General features: G+C 42.6%; 1 protein-coding gene across 3 annotated transcripts in view; it reads right to left on the bottom strand.

Annotated features, from left to right (window-relative positions):
- The window catches only part of slc44a5b (solute carrier family 44 member 5b), a 49954-nt gene that overhangs the window by 16482 nt on the left and 16063 nt on the right, over window positions 1-17409 (bottom strand). For 2 of the 3 annotated variants that reach the window (XM_080770779.1, XM_080770780.1), the window contains exons 3-8: window positions 9705-9778; window positions 5828-5912; window positions 5471-5555; window positions 2885-3013; window positions 1989-2049; window positions 1760-1883 (exon numbers count right to left, since the gene is read on the bottom strand). In XM_080770779.1, the coding sequence (XP_080626905.1) occupies window positions 1760-1883; window positions 1989-2049; window positions 2885-3013; window positions 5471-5555; window positions 5828-5912; window positions 9705-9778 (558 nt within the window). Of the gene's footprint in view, window positions 1-1126; window positions 1160-1759; window positions 1884-1988; window positions 2050-2884; window positions 3014-5470; window positions 5556-5827; window positions 5913-9704; window positions 9779-17409 lie in introns of all 3 variants that reach the window. The other variant, XM_080770778.1, reaches the window with a different exon arrangement.

Here is a 17409-nt window from a genome sequence, read left to right as displayed (position 1 = left end):
CGTGTTTGGGAATAATAATCTTCCTCTTCTTTCTGTCTCTTTCAACAACAGAGACAGATCTGCAATCTTCCTCTTCTTTCTGTCTCTTTCAACAACATATACATCATATACGTTCAATGGTGACGTATATGTCGATCAGTGTCGGGTGGATTAAAGGAAATGCCTCTCTGTATAAGTATATGTAATTTGTAAGTTGATTAGCGGTATAATGTGGTTACTTTGCGTATGCCCCGTTTGACGCGCATGTATCGTAGCAGCATATGACGTCAGGGTATAACTGGTATAACTAGCTCTCAATGATGATGTAATAAAGATGTGGATTAAAGGACCCAATGCCAGGGTGTAATTGGTTTTCGATGGTGACGTAATGACGATATGTTTTAGTGTCGGGAGGATTGAAGGTAATGCCCCTATGTATACATGTATGTAATCTGACACCACTGCCATATCAAGCACAAGTAGTCATTACGTCATACGCTGGCACGGCGCATACGCATCAAACGGCGACATACGCATTGAAGCACTGGACGAAAACTATTACTTACGCGCTCTGCTTGCGCAAGTAATAATAAGGGTAATAATAATAATAAAAAATTGTAGAGTGAGAAATTAAGCTGCATCACCAGAGCTGAGGGGAAATCAAACCCATTCTGGGCGGGAACCCCTTTTGTTGTTATAACCCTTCTGGACGGGAACCCCTCTTGATGTATACAGTATATACAGTATACATTTTGTTTAAATATATTTTGCTGCTTTTTGAAGTTTTTCAGAAAACTTACATCAGGATTTAGAAGGTGTTTTTAGAATCGGCCTCAGTCCAAACTGGGTTATAGGTAATACAGGCTAAAGACACAGCCAGGGGGTGCCATATCACTCTCCAGTTTGCACCAACTAGTTAAGTTTACACTAACTCAATCGTCTAACAATGATATTACACAATGATACCACAAACGCAACCCACAGAAAGCATTGTGAGATAATCTGTCCTCTGTTCTTTCCACAGTTAAGTTGAAGAGAAGTAAGGACCAGATATCTTCTGATGAACAGCACGGGGTAGGAAGGTTAGTCTGCACAAAGCTCTCGGGGGCTACATTAGGTTAAAGGTTGAAACAATAATTCATAAGACCTTTCCACTCCTTGCTGCATGGCTGTTACTTGGCTACAAAGAAAAAAGGCATTGAATACAGTAAGATGTTTCCTGGTGTCAGGAGTCAAAGTGGATTAGATCAGTGCAAACATGGAACTGTGTGTGCTCATAGATAATGACAGCTAAAGCGCTCAAATACATCTGGTCCCCAGTCTGACCCTTTCTCTTAATTTCCTACAGTATATCAACATGTTGACATCACTGTCTCGCAAGCTAATGGAGGAGCACTTAAGCACCTTTAAGGCTTTACTACAGTATTAAGCTTGCCGACACTGTAAGCGGTATCGTCATGCAACAAACATGCTTTTTTATGTGCTTGAACCACACATTAATGGGCAAGGGTGACATTGCCCATTTGTCCTACCCAGAAGTAGCTGTCCAGTTCTCTCTGGGTGTATACGGAGTAGGCGTGGGTGCATATGTAGTAGGCCTATTGACAATATAACAGTTGTGGGATGAGCATCCCACTGGCACTAACGTAAGTAACTCTTATCTTGTGGGATATACAGTACGGTATCAATGAACTTTGGCCATACAGGCTATTCAATGAGATTAAATTGAACTCTCTAGATTTCACTGTGCAGTTTCACAGTGGAGGAGAGCATGACTTACTTGGCCGCATCTCGGAGATCGACCACGCTCCTGGTGTTGCCACTACCATCTTTGAAGTTGGTCTTATTGGCCACCGTTAAAGTTCCATTTCTGGTAATGAAATCGGGGAAGCACCTCTGGAGGACTGAAACACACCACAAGATTTATTCTGGTCAATTAGTGCCATGGGTTTGTCAACTGAACAATGAAGTGTCTGGTGTGTGGATTCAGATGGTGCTACAGTACTTACAGGGTCTGCTTGGCACAATCATAGATGGGCAGTCCTCATCTCGTAGGACTTGGTGAATTGACTAAATGAGGAAAAAAGAAGCCAAAGAATTGTTGTGAGCGACACGATGTGAGCTTATAGGTCTGCTATTTTTTATTTAAAAAAAAATCATTTAACTTTTTTTGCCTAAAATGATTTGCCTAGAATAGGGACCTGAAAGACACTGGTCATCCAATCCACTGCTCCCATTGTTACAATATGATGTTCTGTATTTGTTACAGTAGTTGATTGAGATTGTGTCCAGTATGCACCGTTGCACCCATTTCCATTTATTTTTGCATGTAACTTTCCAATATCTTTGTCTGCCACTAAAACTGTTCACATACGCCTGAGTAGACGAAAAATTCAGATACTTCTTGATCAAATTACTATAGAGATGATGTGTACCGATTTGCATGAGGTTTGGACAAAATCTGTAGGAGTAATATAAAAAAATGTGTTGTAACAGGCTGATGTGAAAAATGTGTGCGCAAAGTTTCGTGCATGTCGGTCCAATGGTGAGGGTGATTAGCTGCCCGGGCGGGCGGCGGGTGGGCTTAAAGCCAAACAAAATCCCAAGACTGAAATATTTTTTTTGCAAATCTGCACTGATCTCATTAAAATCCTCAGGACTGAAATCTTTGACTGAGAACTTTAAGCAGTGCGAGTGAAAAATGAAAACATTGTCTCTGCCTTCAGCGGTTCGACGTTCAGCCGTCCGGCCTGGCGGAGACAATAAATGACTAATATTCATGCTAGCAACTCATTTATGGTGTACTTTCAAATTAAGCGCTTCCAAGCATTCCTTCACCTACACACTGCTCGGCACCTTACGTTTTCCAGTGCATTGTAACTAAGACTATGTGAAAGACCTTTACCTTTTTTGGATTGTCGAAGCCCGGCTTGCAGAACTGCTTGTAATATTCCCAGTGGCTTTTGTTGTACCTGGAGCTGTACTGCACGTCCAGGTAAGTGGCAAATCTGTCAGGGCACTTGGACACACAGAGCTGGAGACGACAACAACACATCCTTAAGACACACAGAGCTGGAGACGACAACAATACATCCTTAGGACACACAGAGCTGGAGACGACAACAATACATCCTTAAGACACACAGAGCTGGAGACGACAACAATACATCCTTAGGACACACAGAGCTGGAGACGACAACAATACATCCTTAAGACACACAGAGCTGGAGACGACAACAATACATCCTTAGGTTTGCTGCTAGAAAAAATATTCTTTTGTTTTGGATCAAGGATGTTGCTCCATCAAAGAAATCATGGCATAACATAATGGACTGTATTCCTTGTGAATACATTACATGCATGCTGCATTCTAAATTGGACACTTTCTACAACATTTGGGACCCTTATTTGAATCATATTGGAACCACACTGTCTGCCACGATACTTGGAGGTTTTCCGTACCAACCTTAGATACTTTGTGCCTATGATAACTGTTGTCTGCCTTTTTAATATATGTACTGTATTTCCTGATTGGGAGTCTATCAAAATTCAAAAGCCACTTGTCATTATGGTTCATTGTCCTTGTCATGTCTTTGTATATTCAATCTTTTTATTTATAATAGTGTTGTGCCTGATATTTGTTATTATGTTCTTGTTGTATAATGTCTGTTTGTCTTAAAAAAAAACCCCAATAAATATACTTTATAACAATACATCCTTAGGACACACAGAGCTGGAGACGACAACAATACATCCTTAAGACACACAGAGCTGGAGACGACAACAACACATTCTCAGGGTCATCCATTATCTTCTCAGCCATTATTATTGTATTGATTACTTTGTCAATTAGTCGAATCATTGAGACGTCTTTTTTTAATATTCTTTAAAACGACTCGATTAACAACTTAATCCCTATTTAATGTTTTGTCGCACAATGGTGTCATGCAAAAAATTGTGAAGATCACAATGCGTGGCACTGTTTTTAGATTGTACATTACATTGTACATTATTACCTTGTAATTTTGTAAAAAAAAAATATATATATATATATATATACCGTATATATCTTTTTTACCCCAAAATAGGGGTTTTATTATTAGGGCCCTAAGGTATGCCACGCCATAGCCGTATATAGTGGATTTAGAACCTTCCACTATCCGCTAAACGGTATCTTGCGGCCACGCAACCCACTCTACATTTTGCTGGGCGGAGGTGTGTTTGTGGGCATGTTGATGTCTTTCCGTGAAACTGCTATCCCTGCTTTATTGTGAGTGAGACTGTGGTTGGTTGCGTAGTGGAATCGTGGATGATAGATAAAGGAGCTGGACACACAAAACAACCCTCGGTAGCAAATATACATTTATTCCAAAGCAGCAACGCATCGCTGGGCAATATATCACTGGGCATAATGGGTAATGGATGATGGACTCAGCGGTCTTCTCTTAAAGGCAATGGCATGTGGCAAACACCCAAACCACACCTATGCATACTGTAACGGGTAGTGGAGGTGTTTTAGGGATTTAGGCTGGGGTACAAGATAACAATTGTTACAGGGGAACGCCTCTTACGCAATGCTAAAATCCCCAAATTACGGATTTAGTGTCTCTGACGCAAGATACAGGGCCCTTAATCTATTACAGTGGTTTTCAACCCTTTTCATATCAAGTTCCATTATTTATTCAGCATTTGAGCCACGGACCACCATTTGATGACATTTACAGTAGCCTCTCAGAACCAAAATGTAATATTTTGTCCACAATTCCAGGCTGAATTGATGTGGTACCAGAGACAGGATAAAAGCAGAAAAAGCACAAAGAAACACCTGTTTACATCAGGTTCCTCCATTTTCAAGTCATCATATATTTTTACAGGGGCTAGTTTCGAATTGCAGCTACCCATAAGTGGTGTAGTGAATCGTGTAGACCAGGACCATTGCAAGTTGCTGACTGTATTTTGTCATCAATCCTAAACCATTCCAACCTATCAATATGGGCAGGGGTAAGGTGGGTTCTGGGAATAAGGCCAAGTAGTAGCCTGACCAGTTTGTTTTAGTATGTCTAGATGCTTTAAGGGTCTTTGAGGTACTGTGGTTGCGTAGACTTCTTGTAAATTAAGTAATGCGGGTGTTAAACAATAATTTAACTCTCGAGAGCATACAAGATGAAACCAAATGGACCGTAATGGTTCATTAGGTTTAATTTTACACTCTCAACTGAGTCTAAGATCTATGAGGGTCCATTTGGTTACCAACTCGGCATCGTTTAGCTGGGGACCACCTGGAACCTCCTCAAGCACCACTGGTTGAAAACCACTGATCTAAATTGTTCATTATTTATCGATCATATTTTATGATACAATTAGATTGATTAGTTTGATTAAGTGTTGCACTCCTAATCCGCTTAACGAGAGAAAGAATCAATCTTGCAAATCATGGGACGGGATCAGGATCACACAGGAGTGTAATGAGTCCTGCATCGAGGGTCCTTACCTGGATTGTAGGGCACTGGAGGTTAATTAGAACTGCAGGATTGGCACATTGCAATATGTTGAAGTAGAATAGTATGGCTTTGTTTCTGCAGACAAAGGAGCAGGGGAAAAGCAAAGTGGGTGGATTAGAAGACGGCAGAGGGATGTTTCAGCAGCCAGTCTTTACACCCAGTGTGCACTGCAGACACAGCAAAGCCTCTCATAATTAACCATGAGCCATCCCTTCTGTTCAAACTAGCCTTTTGTGCGCCAAGAGATAACAATGGACGGATGGCTGGCTTGTGCAAAACATGCTGAACACAATAATTCCAAGATCAAATAATACAAATGGGGATGTTTATTTAGATTTTTAACTCACGCATTAGGGGTACCCTGCTGACCACAGAACTGTCCGTGGCTGTCTGTTGGATAGACCACCTTCCTGGGGTCGCCATGGATCCAAGCTGAAGACATCACATATATTTTATGATACATTCTTGTCCAAAAGACTGCACAGTAACATACTGTAAAATGAGAATACAATACGGCATGCCATACAATATTATACTTAAGCACTATGTACCGATACTGTATCCATCGGTATCGGAACACTGCCCGCTATGCCCCAATTTGGTCATATCGGTATCTGCGAATATGCCAGTCTAACCACCAATCCGACACGGGGTAAGGGGTTGACACTATGGCAGGTAAATAAAATGTTGGGGCATGTGTAGTTCGAGTTGCCCAAACTGTAAGTGTCCGTTTGAGTGAGGAGCATTACATTTTGCATGAATGTACTCAGTACAGGCTACATTTTCTACCACGATATGAAGCGATGACTGTCATCATAGGTGCAGGTGCAGTACTGCAGTAGTGTTGCTTAATTTATCCTGCTCTGCCGTATGACAGTGTCGCACAGCGAAAATAGCCGATCTACCAGGTCACAACAAGCTTGGAGATCGGCTGTTTTTGGCATGCGATACCACCGTACAGTGAATTATAAATCAGGCATATGAATGTAACACATTCACAGTCTGTCTGGAAGTTTGTGTCTTGTGTGTTATGCCTAAAGAGTACTTTATCATATCTACTCATGGTTTGATCTGTACGTGTTTTGCTTAAAGAATCAAAGATTTAGTGACATAAGCAGTCAGAAAGGCCAAGTGTTGCTGTACATACACAACCACCAGGACTAGCGAGTATCAACTAAACTTATTTAAGTTAGGAAACACACCTATTGATTGTGAGGAATTGTTTGTGCAAAATCAATTTAAAGCTTTGGTAATGTCATTACCCACAACTGCTACACCCCATGTAGCAGTTGTGGGTACCCCCAAATTCAATTTACTCAGCACTGGATGGATGAGATAGTAGAAAACATATGCGTGAGAAAAGAGGATGGGTAAGCAGTGAAAGTTCTTCAGCTAAATACAGATATGCCAGTGTTATGTCTACAAGAAGTCAGATCTGTGTTTATGGCCGCATGTGCTTTGAAAGTAATTGGGGAACAGAAAGAGTTCTTCCCCATCCCGAACATTAGGCTACTGTTAAGTATATTTGTGTGAAAAGGGCAGTAACGAAGAATACTTGCTCATATTATGTGTTTAACGAATAAACCAACAATTCTGTCATGCCTTGCTACAGTACCGTATCGTATGTAGCAGCCATTTAAAATATCTGACAGAGATTCATGGTGCAGACAATGAGATTGTTATGACAGGGAACATTGGAACTCTGTACTAGCTCCAGTGTTTCAGGGTTTTGTTGATTTATGTAATACAAAAGAGTCTCCTGCTGAGCTATTTTAATCACAGGGACTAGATACATAATCAAAAACAGTTTTCGGAACATAGCTTCAATATCAGTGGTTCGCAAACATTTTCTTGTCATGGACCCCCAAATTGATGCAAATTAGGCTGCAGATCCCCATTTGAAATATTTTTGTGCCAGGGACCCCCAAAAGAGACGGTCCCCAAGCTCACAATGCTACACATTGGGAGGTTGTAGATCGGCTATTTTTGAATTGCCTATTATTAAGTATAAAATATGGTTACACTGGTTTTGAGTCTATATTAACTAATTTAGCTGGGGACCCCCTGGAAACCCCCTCTGGGTTTCCCCCGACCCCACTTTGAAATCACTGATCTACATTAATATTGGTCACAACAGCTATGTGTAAGATGTTAATAAAAGTTTAACTGTAACCAAAGGTTAGCTTGCTGTTCTAGCTTGCTGCAACTGAGACCAGCCACCTTTGTAAACTGGAAACACTACACAACAATACACACATCGTTGCCCACATGTAGCAGCCCCGCCTTGTCGTGGTGTTGTGCCACTGTGAAGTGTGAATGGATTTGAGTGACAATGAGGTATCATATGATTCCAGAAAGCCTGTGTGCAAGAAATGCTATAGAACAGTGACAAACAAGTGTGTTAATCAACCTGGTTGCCAGAGAAAAATTAATTAATATACTATTAAAGCAAATCACAATTGCCATTGCCATTAAGCATTGGGGGAAATAATTCTTTTTTTGTACAAATATGCTTGGCACATTTGTTCACTCTCAAGAGTTATAGCCCCATTAAGGGTCCATTTACCGGTAGTTACTAACTATTCCTAATTTATATGGGGACCCCCTGGAACCCCCGCAAGAACCCCTTAGGGTCTCCCCATCCCACTATGAGAAACACCACAGTATGCATCTCGAATGGTGCTGAGTCGGCAGAAGCGGTCTTTGCACCACTCAGTGTGGCCACTCACTCGCTCTGGGGCACCCCACACAGGACTCAAGCCTGCTGCTGACAGTGCATAGAGCCTTAAGTTGCAAAGCTGAGATGCAATGTCAGTGGTTTGCATGCAGAAACATACAATGGTAACGTTTCTTCTCTGGCGATTGGGCTTGTGTTAATACAACACATTAGTTGTTGCACTACTTTGAACCAGGAGGATCATGGGCTGATGATGACGACAACGATGAAAATGATGATGATGATTATGATGAAGATGATTGATGCATGGCTTTACGAAATTACGTCATAGGCCAGCCAAGTCTATAGACTTTGTTTGTTTAGGGCAGTAAATGACAATAAAAGACGTCATCTGGCTGATATAAATACTGCCCTCGCTGCGCCCCTCACTTCACACAAGTGTGATTTTTGTGTTTCTGCGCTGGTGACAATGTGAACATGCAATGTGTGGCCAATCCAGTCCAATGTAAATAAATGCAAATGATCACAAAAAAACAATAAAAGCATGATGTTTACATGAATATTTGGTAAGAAACTAGTTGAGTACAGTACACCATCACTTTACGTTGGCCTACCAGTGTAATAGAGAACAGTGTGTAACAGCAGGAAACCGGTGGATTGTGCAGTCCAGGTAGGGAATGAGGCTTTACCCAAGGTGAAGGAGTTTAAGTATCTCAGACTCTTGTTCACGAGTGAGGGGAGGACGGAGAAGGAGATCAGCCGGAGAATCGGAGCGGCAGGGGCGGTATTGCAGTCGCTGTACCGCACTGTTGTGACGAAAAGAGAGTTGAGCCAGAAGGCAAAGCTCTCGGTCTACCGAGCAATCTTCATTCCTACTCTCACCTATGGTCATGAAGTGTGGGTTAGGCTTATGACCGAAAGAATAAGGTCGTGATGTCTTTGACGGGTGGCTGGCATCTCCCTTAGAGAAGTCACGCGAGACTCGGAGTAGAGTTGCTGCTTCTTCGCCTGGAAAGGAGCCAGCTTAGGTGGTTCGGGCATCTGGTTAGGATGCCTCTCGGGCGTCTCCCTAGGGAGGTCCTCGAGTCCCACTTGGAGACCAAGGCGCAGTTGGAGGAAACACTGACTCACTGGCCTTGAATTGAATGAATCAATGAAGTTATTATTATATTATATATATTCGAAAGGGCCTTTCTGTGTGGAGTTTGCATGTTCTCCCCGTGTCCCCTAGGTTAGGTACCCTAAAAAAAACATGCAGTAATCGTGGTCTCTAAACTGTGCACCAAAAATATAGCCGGTCTATAAGCTCACGCTTGTAGACTCTGACTGACTATTTTTCAGTGTGCGACACCTGCACACAACGGATGGATAAATTTAATTTAATTTGACCCTGAATAGAACTTTGGTATTTATAAATAAACTTTGGTGTGTGTGTGTGTGTGTGTGTGTGTGTGTGTGTGTGTGTGTGTGTGTGTGTGAGTGCGTGCACGTGCAATCATAAAACCTTGTGTGACTTTGATGAATCATCAGCATCGCGTCAAACTCACCCACGGTGCCCAGAGCAATGTAACCGAGGATGACGATGACGAAGATGACACAGCACACGACGTCAGTGCAGCTCCTGAAGGAGAAGATTCACATATGGTGAGACAGGCGTATATATATAGACACAGTTGAGTAGGAGAAAACAGAGGAAAAGGGTGGATTGAAAATGCATGACGTAATGCAACATAACATAACAAAACAGTGTGAGGTATAGCAAAAAACACTGCAACCTTATTCAAAATACTGGCGAGTGGTGACGACCTACAACCCAATGAAGGGCTTGGCTGTGGCACCACCTTTACATGACACACCTACACCCCTCTGGCACACTTCAGCTAGCACAGTCCCTCCCTTCCATATTGTCAGCATTGAGCCCCCTCCAGTCAGGACTGCAGACTCTTCTCTTCAGAATCTACCTCGTCCCCTAGCACTCCTAGCACTTCTTGTTGCCTAATTTTTGATAGATGATAGAATAACATGCATAAAGTTGGTGACTTATTCACATCACTACGCATGTTAGTGAGATAGATATATACAGTATACGGTTTTCTTGTCCAAAAATGCTAAGAATGTTATTTAGATAGCGTGTTGTTTAGACAGATGCTATGTTGATCCTAGATACATATAGCACTAGCTTAATTAATTTCTTTACTATATTAATTGGACACTCGTAGTCCACTCAAGGTCATGTGACTTTGCAGTGAAGCTCTAAACGTGAGTGCAGTATTTGCCACCAGGCAAGACAAGGTGCCATCTGGGCGCTCAGTTCTCAGTGAAACTATAACAGAGCTCCATTGACTTTCTAATGAGACACTGAATCCTCCCAGAGTTAACTGTCCCCACAGGCACACTGACAGCTAGTTTGAAGGCTGGCTCTTTCTCCTCCTCTGTGTGTTCTCGCCATCTCTCTCTTTGTCTCTTGCTGTCTTTCTGTGTGTTTCTCTCTCTTTGTCTCTCGCTGTCTTTGTTCTCTCTCTCTCTCTCTCTCTCTCTCCTCTCTCTCTCTCTCTCTCTCTCTCGCGGTCTTTCTGTGTTTCTCAATCTCTCTCGCAGTCTTTCTGTGTTTCTCTCTCTCTCGCAGTCTTTCTGTGTTTCTCAATCTCTCTCGCAGTCTTCTGTGTTTCTCAATCTCTCTCGCAGTCTTTCTGTGTTTCTCAATCTCTCTCGCAGTCTTTCTGTGTTTCTCAATCTCTCTCGCAGTCTTTCTGTCGTTTCTCTCTCTCTCGCAGTCTTTCTGTGTTTCTCTCTCTCTCCGCAGTCTTTCTGTGTTTCTCTCTCTTTCGCAGTCTTCTGTGTTTCTCTCTCTCTCGCAGTCTCTCTCTCTCGCAGTCTCTCTATCTCTCTCTCTCTCTCTCTCGCCGTCTTTCTGTGTGTTTCTCTCTCTCTCTCGCGTCTTTCTGTGTGTTTCTCTCTCTCTCGCGTCTTTCTGTGTGTCTCTCTCTCTCTCTCTCTCTCTCTCTCTCTCTCTCTCTCTCTCTCTCTCTCATCCTCTCTCTCTCTCTCTCTCTCTCTCTCTCTCTCTCTCTCCTCTCTCTCTCTCTCTCTCTCTCTCTCTCCTCTTCTCTCTCTCTCTCTCTCTCTCTCTCTCCTTAGAGCAGCCAACCACTCTTTCTTTCTAGGAAGGCTTTGATATGTCCTGTCTCCATCTCACTGTCTCTGGGAAGAATTTGATTGCCCTCTCACTTGAAACCCCTGAAACAAAGTCAGCATGCAAAGTCATACACACAGCACATATACTAAACACCCTACACAGCGTGCCACACCAAATGACTTTGGACTCTTGTTGCCTCCAGTTCCTTCCTTTCAACCAGAGGAGCAAAGCCAATGTCAAGAGGCGGCCCGGGCCTACAGATGCCACAGTGTTTCTCCTTCACTCATTTCTTTGAAGAGTCACTTGTACTCGTTTTGCATGCAGCCTGGTGGCACCATTTTACCAGGACGCCACATATGTGCACAGTGCCTCTCCGCCCGCGAACACACTTTCATGATTTAAACAGCAGAGAGCAGATGGTCGTGGGGAACCAGAGTCGCTGATGCACACACAGAATATAAATGCTATACTACGAAAGATAATGCTATTCCAATCAGTGAGAAACGCAGACACTAATGCACCTCTATTAAGACAACAATGTGTTTGTTTAGAGCAGTTCCATTAAAGGGCCACTTCTCCACTTTTCAACATATCTTCATATAATAGGTCCTCACTAATAATCATGATGATTTTTTTCTACTCAGTCTACTTTTTCTACTCAGTCTGTGTTTTTCTACTCAGTCTGTGTGTCATTCTAAACTGCTGTGGGCAGTTTAGAAACCGTCCTCCAGTGACATCATCATATTAGGCAGATTTATTTTAAACAAGATTGTCGTGAGAACGATGGCTTCCATTTTTGCATTGCAACTTTTCAGGACTAGAAAGCCTGCCGTTTCTATTAGCTTGTATTCCCCATCGATGATGTCACTGGAGCGACATTTTTTCACGATTATTAGTGAGGACCTATTATATGAAGATGTGGTGAAGTGGTCCTTTAAGACACAAACACACTCATTTAAAACTGTTTTGCTAAGCGGCTCCTCCCATTATAGATTTAAGGCTGAATATTTTAAATTTGCATTTAAGTGTTCTGGATGTGAATTGAAATTCTTAATACTGCAGTGTATATGTAAAATGCAATTGGAATGACACATGTATTGCTCTTGGGAGAATGACTTATTTTAGCATTACAGAGGAATGAGATTCTCAGTGCTGTCCAAACAGTATGTGCATTTAATTGTCCTCTTCTTTCTTTGTGGTAAATAACATCCCCAACGTCATGGGAATTACGTCAAGCCAGCAGACACCATACTGCACTTAATCTGGACGTCTGATACAACTAAGATAGTACCGCAGATGACATTGGCCACCCATCCTATGACGCTGATAATGGCTGACCCATATACAATCAGTCCCACTACCACATCCTTCAGGAAAAAACACCATTATCAGTGGAACCATCAATTAAATCACGTTTAATGGCCCAGACAGACTCAAAGAATGATAAAAAAGAAAGAAAGAAGTCATATTATATCTGCTTGCAGCATTATAGCGTCCTCATAGGCTCTCCGACGCCACTGGTGTTAACCCCTTACACAACAGCAGCCAATACGGCTTCACGTTACAGCGTTCAGAGTATGGGTTTTTATGCCATTCAGACTATGGGTTTCATGGGTAAGTCACCCATTGGCTTAGAGGCAGCCAATCATGAAAAAGTGTCCACTATGGTCATCAGTAAATGTAGATCAGATCTGCAAGGTGATAAAAATCTTGGTTTAGAATTTGAAAACACAAAGAAACAGAGGAAAGCAGTTATCTTCGCCAAACATCGTAGACTATGACGGGAAACGTAGAGGTGGAGACCCACTTCCTCCATTATCATTAGTAGAAGCTAGGGTAGACGGATTAGGAGACATGGTAAGAGAATCATCTCCCTTAACACGAAAAAAAGCTGTCAAGGTTGCCAACTTGCCATGGCTGGGTAACGCCAACTTCCATTCCCTCTACTGTACGTCAAATAGCTACCAAAAGCCACACAATCAACTCTCCTCGTCCTTCATGCGACGGTGAGGCCCGCTTTGCATCCAACCTCATGATAGTATAGTCACATCTGCCTCATTATGACAAAGTGCAAGCATAGCAGTACAGCACTTAATACAGCCACCCTTGAGGCGTTAGAAGGTGACAGCTGAAGGGAGGCTGACGAAGCATTGTCTTGTTATTTCAGAGAAACCAGGCAAAGCTGGCTGTGTAAATACGACCAGCCTCTAAACCAAACTTCTATCTTCTATCTACCGCTCCCCAAACTCTCCACCTCCTCGAATCCCATTTCAAATGTGATGACCCAAGTGCATGCCACCCTGCGGTTCGCGTGCTGCGCTGGCAGAGCTGTGAATCCTCAAAGTGCTTGTGCGTGGAGAGAGGAGAGACTGCTGGCAGGCCTGTCTGCTGGCTGGCTGGTGCCATGAGAAGCTGTGTGTCACTGTTGTGTTTGCAGGGCTGCTAACTCTGCAAGAGCCAAGGTGACACAGCTGACGGAACATTGTGTGTGTACCATTCTGGTATTTCACCGGCAGACTGTCTCCATGTCGTTATGAGCAGTAAGAGAGCAAGATATCTTGAGTGTGTGTGTGTGTGTGTGTGTGTGTGTGTGTGTGTGTGTGTGTGTGCGCGTGTGTAGCCAGCAAATATATTGGTTGGAGCAAGTGCACGAGAAGTTTGCCTGATGAACACAAGATTCCTTTAGAACCTTTTTGATACAGTATGGGTGAGTGAGTAGTACAGTTGTGGTTCATTTGCATATTATTTGTATCCTCTCCATCAGCAACAGTGAGGCAGTAAGAAGTATAATATATATAATGTATAGGTAGAATTAGTTCCACAGTGTGTTCAATTCTGTCTGGTCTGCTCAATAACAGATTTAATTTTAGGCAGTGCGCTTGTAACCTGACTCCGCCAGATGGGGCAGCAGAGAGTACACTGGTGAAACGTGAGGAGTATGAGGATTAAACACTGTTGGAGACGGAGGAGAGGGAATATTTTACGCAGCGCAAAGATGTCACGTTACCGTGGATAGACGTGGTGGAATGAGGATAAAGCGCAGTGTGAACGCAAATGCAGAAAAATAAAAAAGAATGATGCAACTTCTCCGCAATTTGCATCGAGTCTACCGAAGTAGAGGTGAGAATGCAACCTAAGTGGAGCATGCACTGAGCAACATAATAAAGATAATTTAAAATGATCTCCAAAGAATTAGAAGGGAAATTAAATTTACAACTGAGGGTGAACATTATAACTTTGAGTGCGATGGGATTTACATCTTGCCAAGATCATTTAAAACTGTTATTCTGTGCAGACAGAATACTTTGTCCACTGTGAACAGTGAACACTTTATCTTATGACGCCATTGCAATCTGTCATGGCTATACAGAAAGAAAGATGTTATTGTCTACCGGCGTGTCTTATCTCATGCATTCTGCACTCCCCTTATGACCTTCTCCTTATGAGAGATCCATTTTAGACACTTTGGATGTAACATCTCTCTCCATGCTTGCAAAAATGACAAAAGACAAATTAGGTGATTTCATCTCGTTCTTGGGTACAAATACAAATGTAGAAGTGTACCCAGGTGGAGCGAGATCAATTCGTGGCGGTGACGACTCGCCACGACCTATTTTTTTACGCCATGGCGTATTCTTCATTTTCCGCCATGACAGAACAGAATCCGCCGTGGCGAGTACAGAATCCGCCGTGGCGACGACTCGCCACGACCTATTTTTTTACGCCATGGCGTATTCTTCATTTTCCGCCGTGGCGAGTACAGAATCCGCCATTGTTTATTTTTTTTTTGCGTGCCATGGTGCAGGTTTTATTGTCCTATTAGTACTATTCTCGGAATTATTTCATCCTCTTCTAGCGTAATGGTTAGCGCTCTCGCCCCTATAGTCAAGGCACTGTGCCGACGCAGGTTCGATTCTTGCAAAAAGCAAAGTTCTTTTTTTTTAAGTTTTTTTTTTACCCGTACATACAGTGTGTGTGCGTGCGTGCGTATACAGTGTGCGTGCGTGTATGCGTGCGTATACAGTGTGTGTGTGTGTGTGTGCGTGCGTGCTTCATCGTATTTATTATTATTACCTGCATATTAATAATAATAATAATAATAATAAATACGATGAAGCACGCACGCACACACACACACACACTGTATACGCACGCATACACGCACGCACACTGTATACGCACGCACGCACGCACACACACTGTATGTACGGGTAAAAAAAATACTTAAAAAAAAAATACTTTGCTTTTTGCAAGAATCGAACTTGCGTCGGCACAGTGCCTTGACTATAGGGGCGAGAGCGCTAACCATTACGCTAGAAGAGGATGAAATAATTCCGAGAATAGTACTACTAGGACAATAAAACCTGCACCACGGCACGCAAAAAAAAAATAAACAATGGCGGATTCTGTACTCGCCACGGCGGATGCGTGCGTATACAGTGTGTGTGTGCGTGCGTGCTTCATCGTATTTATTATTATTACCTGCATATTAATAATAATAATAATAAATACGATGAAGCACGCACGCACACACACACACTGTATACGCACGCATACACGCACGCACACTGTATACGCACGCACGCACACACACTGTATGTACGGGTAAAAAAATAACTTTAAAAAAAAAAAACTTTGCTTTTTGCAAGAATCGAACCTGCGTCGGCACAGTGCCTTGACTATAGGGGCGAGAGCGCTAACCATTACGCTAGAAGAGGATGAAATAATTCCGAGAATAGTACTAATAGGACAATAAAACCTGCACCACGGCACGCAAAAAAAAAATAAACAATGGCGGATTCTGTACTCGCCACGGCGGAAAATGAAGAATACGCCATGGCGTAAAAAAATAGGTCGTGGCGAGTCGTCGCCACGGCGGATTCTGTACTCGCCACGGCGGATTCTGTTCTGTCATGGCGGAAAATGAAGAATACGCCATGGCGTAAAAAAATAGGTCGTGGCGAGTCGTCACCGCCACGAATTGATCTCGCTGTCTCTCAGTGTACCTGTGGATGTCCACGACAGAGGTCGTTTGGTTTATTGAATTGAAGCAATATACTTAAGTGTCTTTGGCCAGTCAATTGTTTTCATACTATCTTGTGTTCTTCAAATGAAGAGTAAGGTGAGTTATACTCACAAGCTCATGTATCACACTGTGACGTAATGTGAGCTCGTTGCTCCCTGCCAGAGAAGATCTTATCCAGCACCTGGCCTGTATTTAGGCCAGGTGCTGGACATCAAGGCATCAACAAGGCGAGAATCAAGGAGACGAAAAAACATCTGCACGCTGTTTTTAAGTACTGGCACCTTTTAGGACTTCATCAGGCAAATATTTGTCTTAGAAAGTAATAAAGTACATTTTTTGGAGCTTAAAATTTGCATATTTTTGCCTTTCCAGGGAGAATGGACACAGTCTACCGTCTTAATTTGTCAGAAGAGCACAACATCGGTTGGCAATTTCCAAAGGGAGCTGATAATATCTATATGCCATATATTCCATGATACTGATGTACAGTAATGACTGATTGCACAAACATGGCCCAAACTGTTTGGCACTGGCAGAAGTCACTGTAATGTACGTCTGTACAATGGCAATATGACAGCTGTCCTTGACCCTGTCATACTGCACTACCCAAGGCGCTTAAGGTTCAAGGTTCTTTATTATTTGTCTCCCGAGGAAGAAATTTGTCTTAGACAAAGGGCCCTTATGCCCATGTCGCCGCAGTGGTTCTATTACATTTATGCAATAATATGGAAACGTTGAAGGGAGTTCCAACCACGCCTCTAGCCTATGGCAGGCCAGTCTGGTGCATCTCAGAAGTAGGACAGGTTACATGCTAACAAGAAGGTACTGTAGCAGCTCAGACAATTTAGGCCCTTAGTTTAATAACAGGGTGCAAGTAAAAAGTGACAACGTTAAGATGTTTAAGTTACATCTTCGTCAGGTCATCATCAATATGGAAACGTTGTCTGGATGACACTAAGCTGTCTGATGGAATACAGTGTGTGGTCACCATTTATACACCCTCCATGTCATCTCACAGTGATATGTGAACTACATAACATGTGTCATTGGGCCAACACCAGCTAGCAGGACGACTAATGACCATTATTGA

This window comes from Protomyctophum bolini (assembly GCF_963924005.1).
Source record: "Protomyctophum bolini genome assembly, chromosome: 8".
In the NCBI taxonomy this organism is placed as follows: domain Eukaryota; kingdom Metazoa; phylum Chordata; class Actinopteri; order Myctophiformes; family Myctophidae; genus Protomyctophum; species Protomyctophum bolini.
Note: the sequence above shows the minus strand (reverse complement) of the source record. Positions and strands in the feature narration are given on the sequence as shown.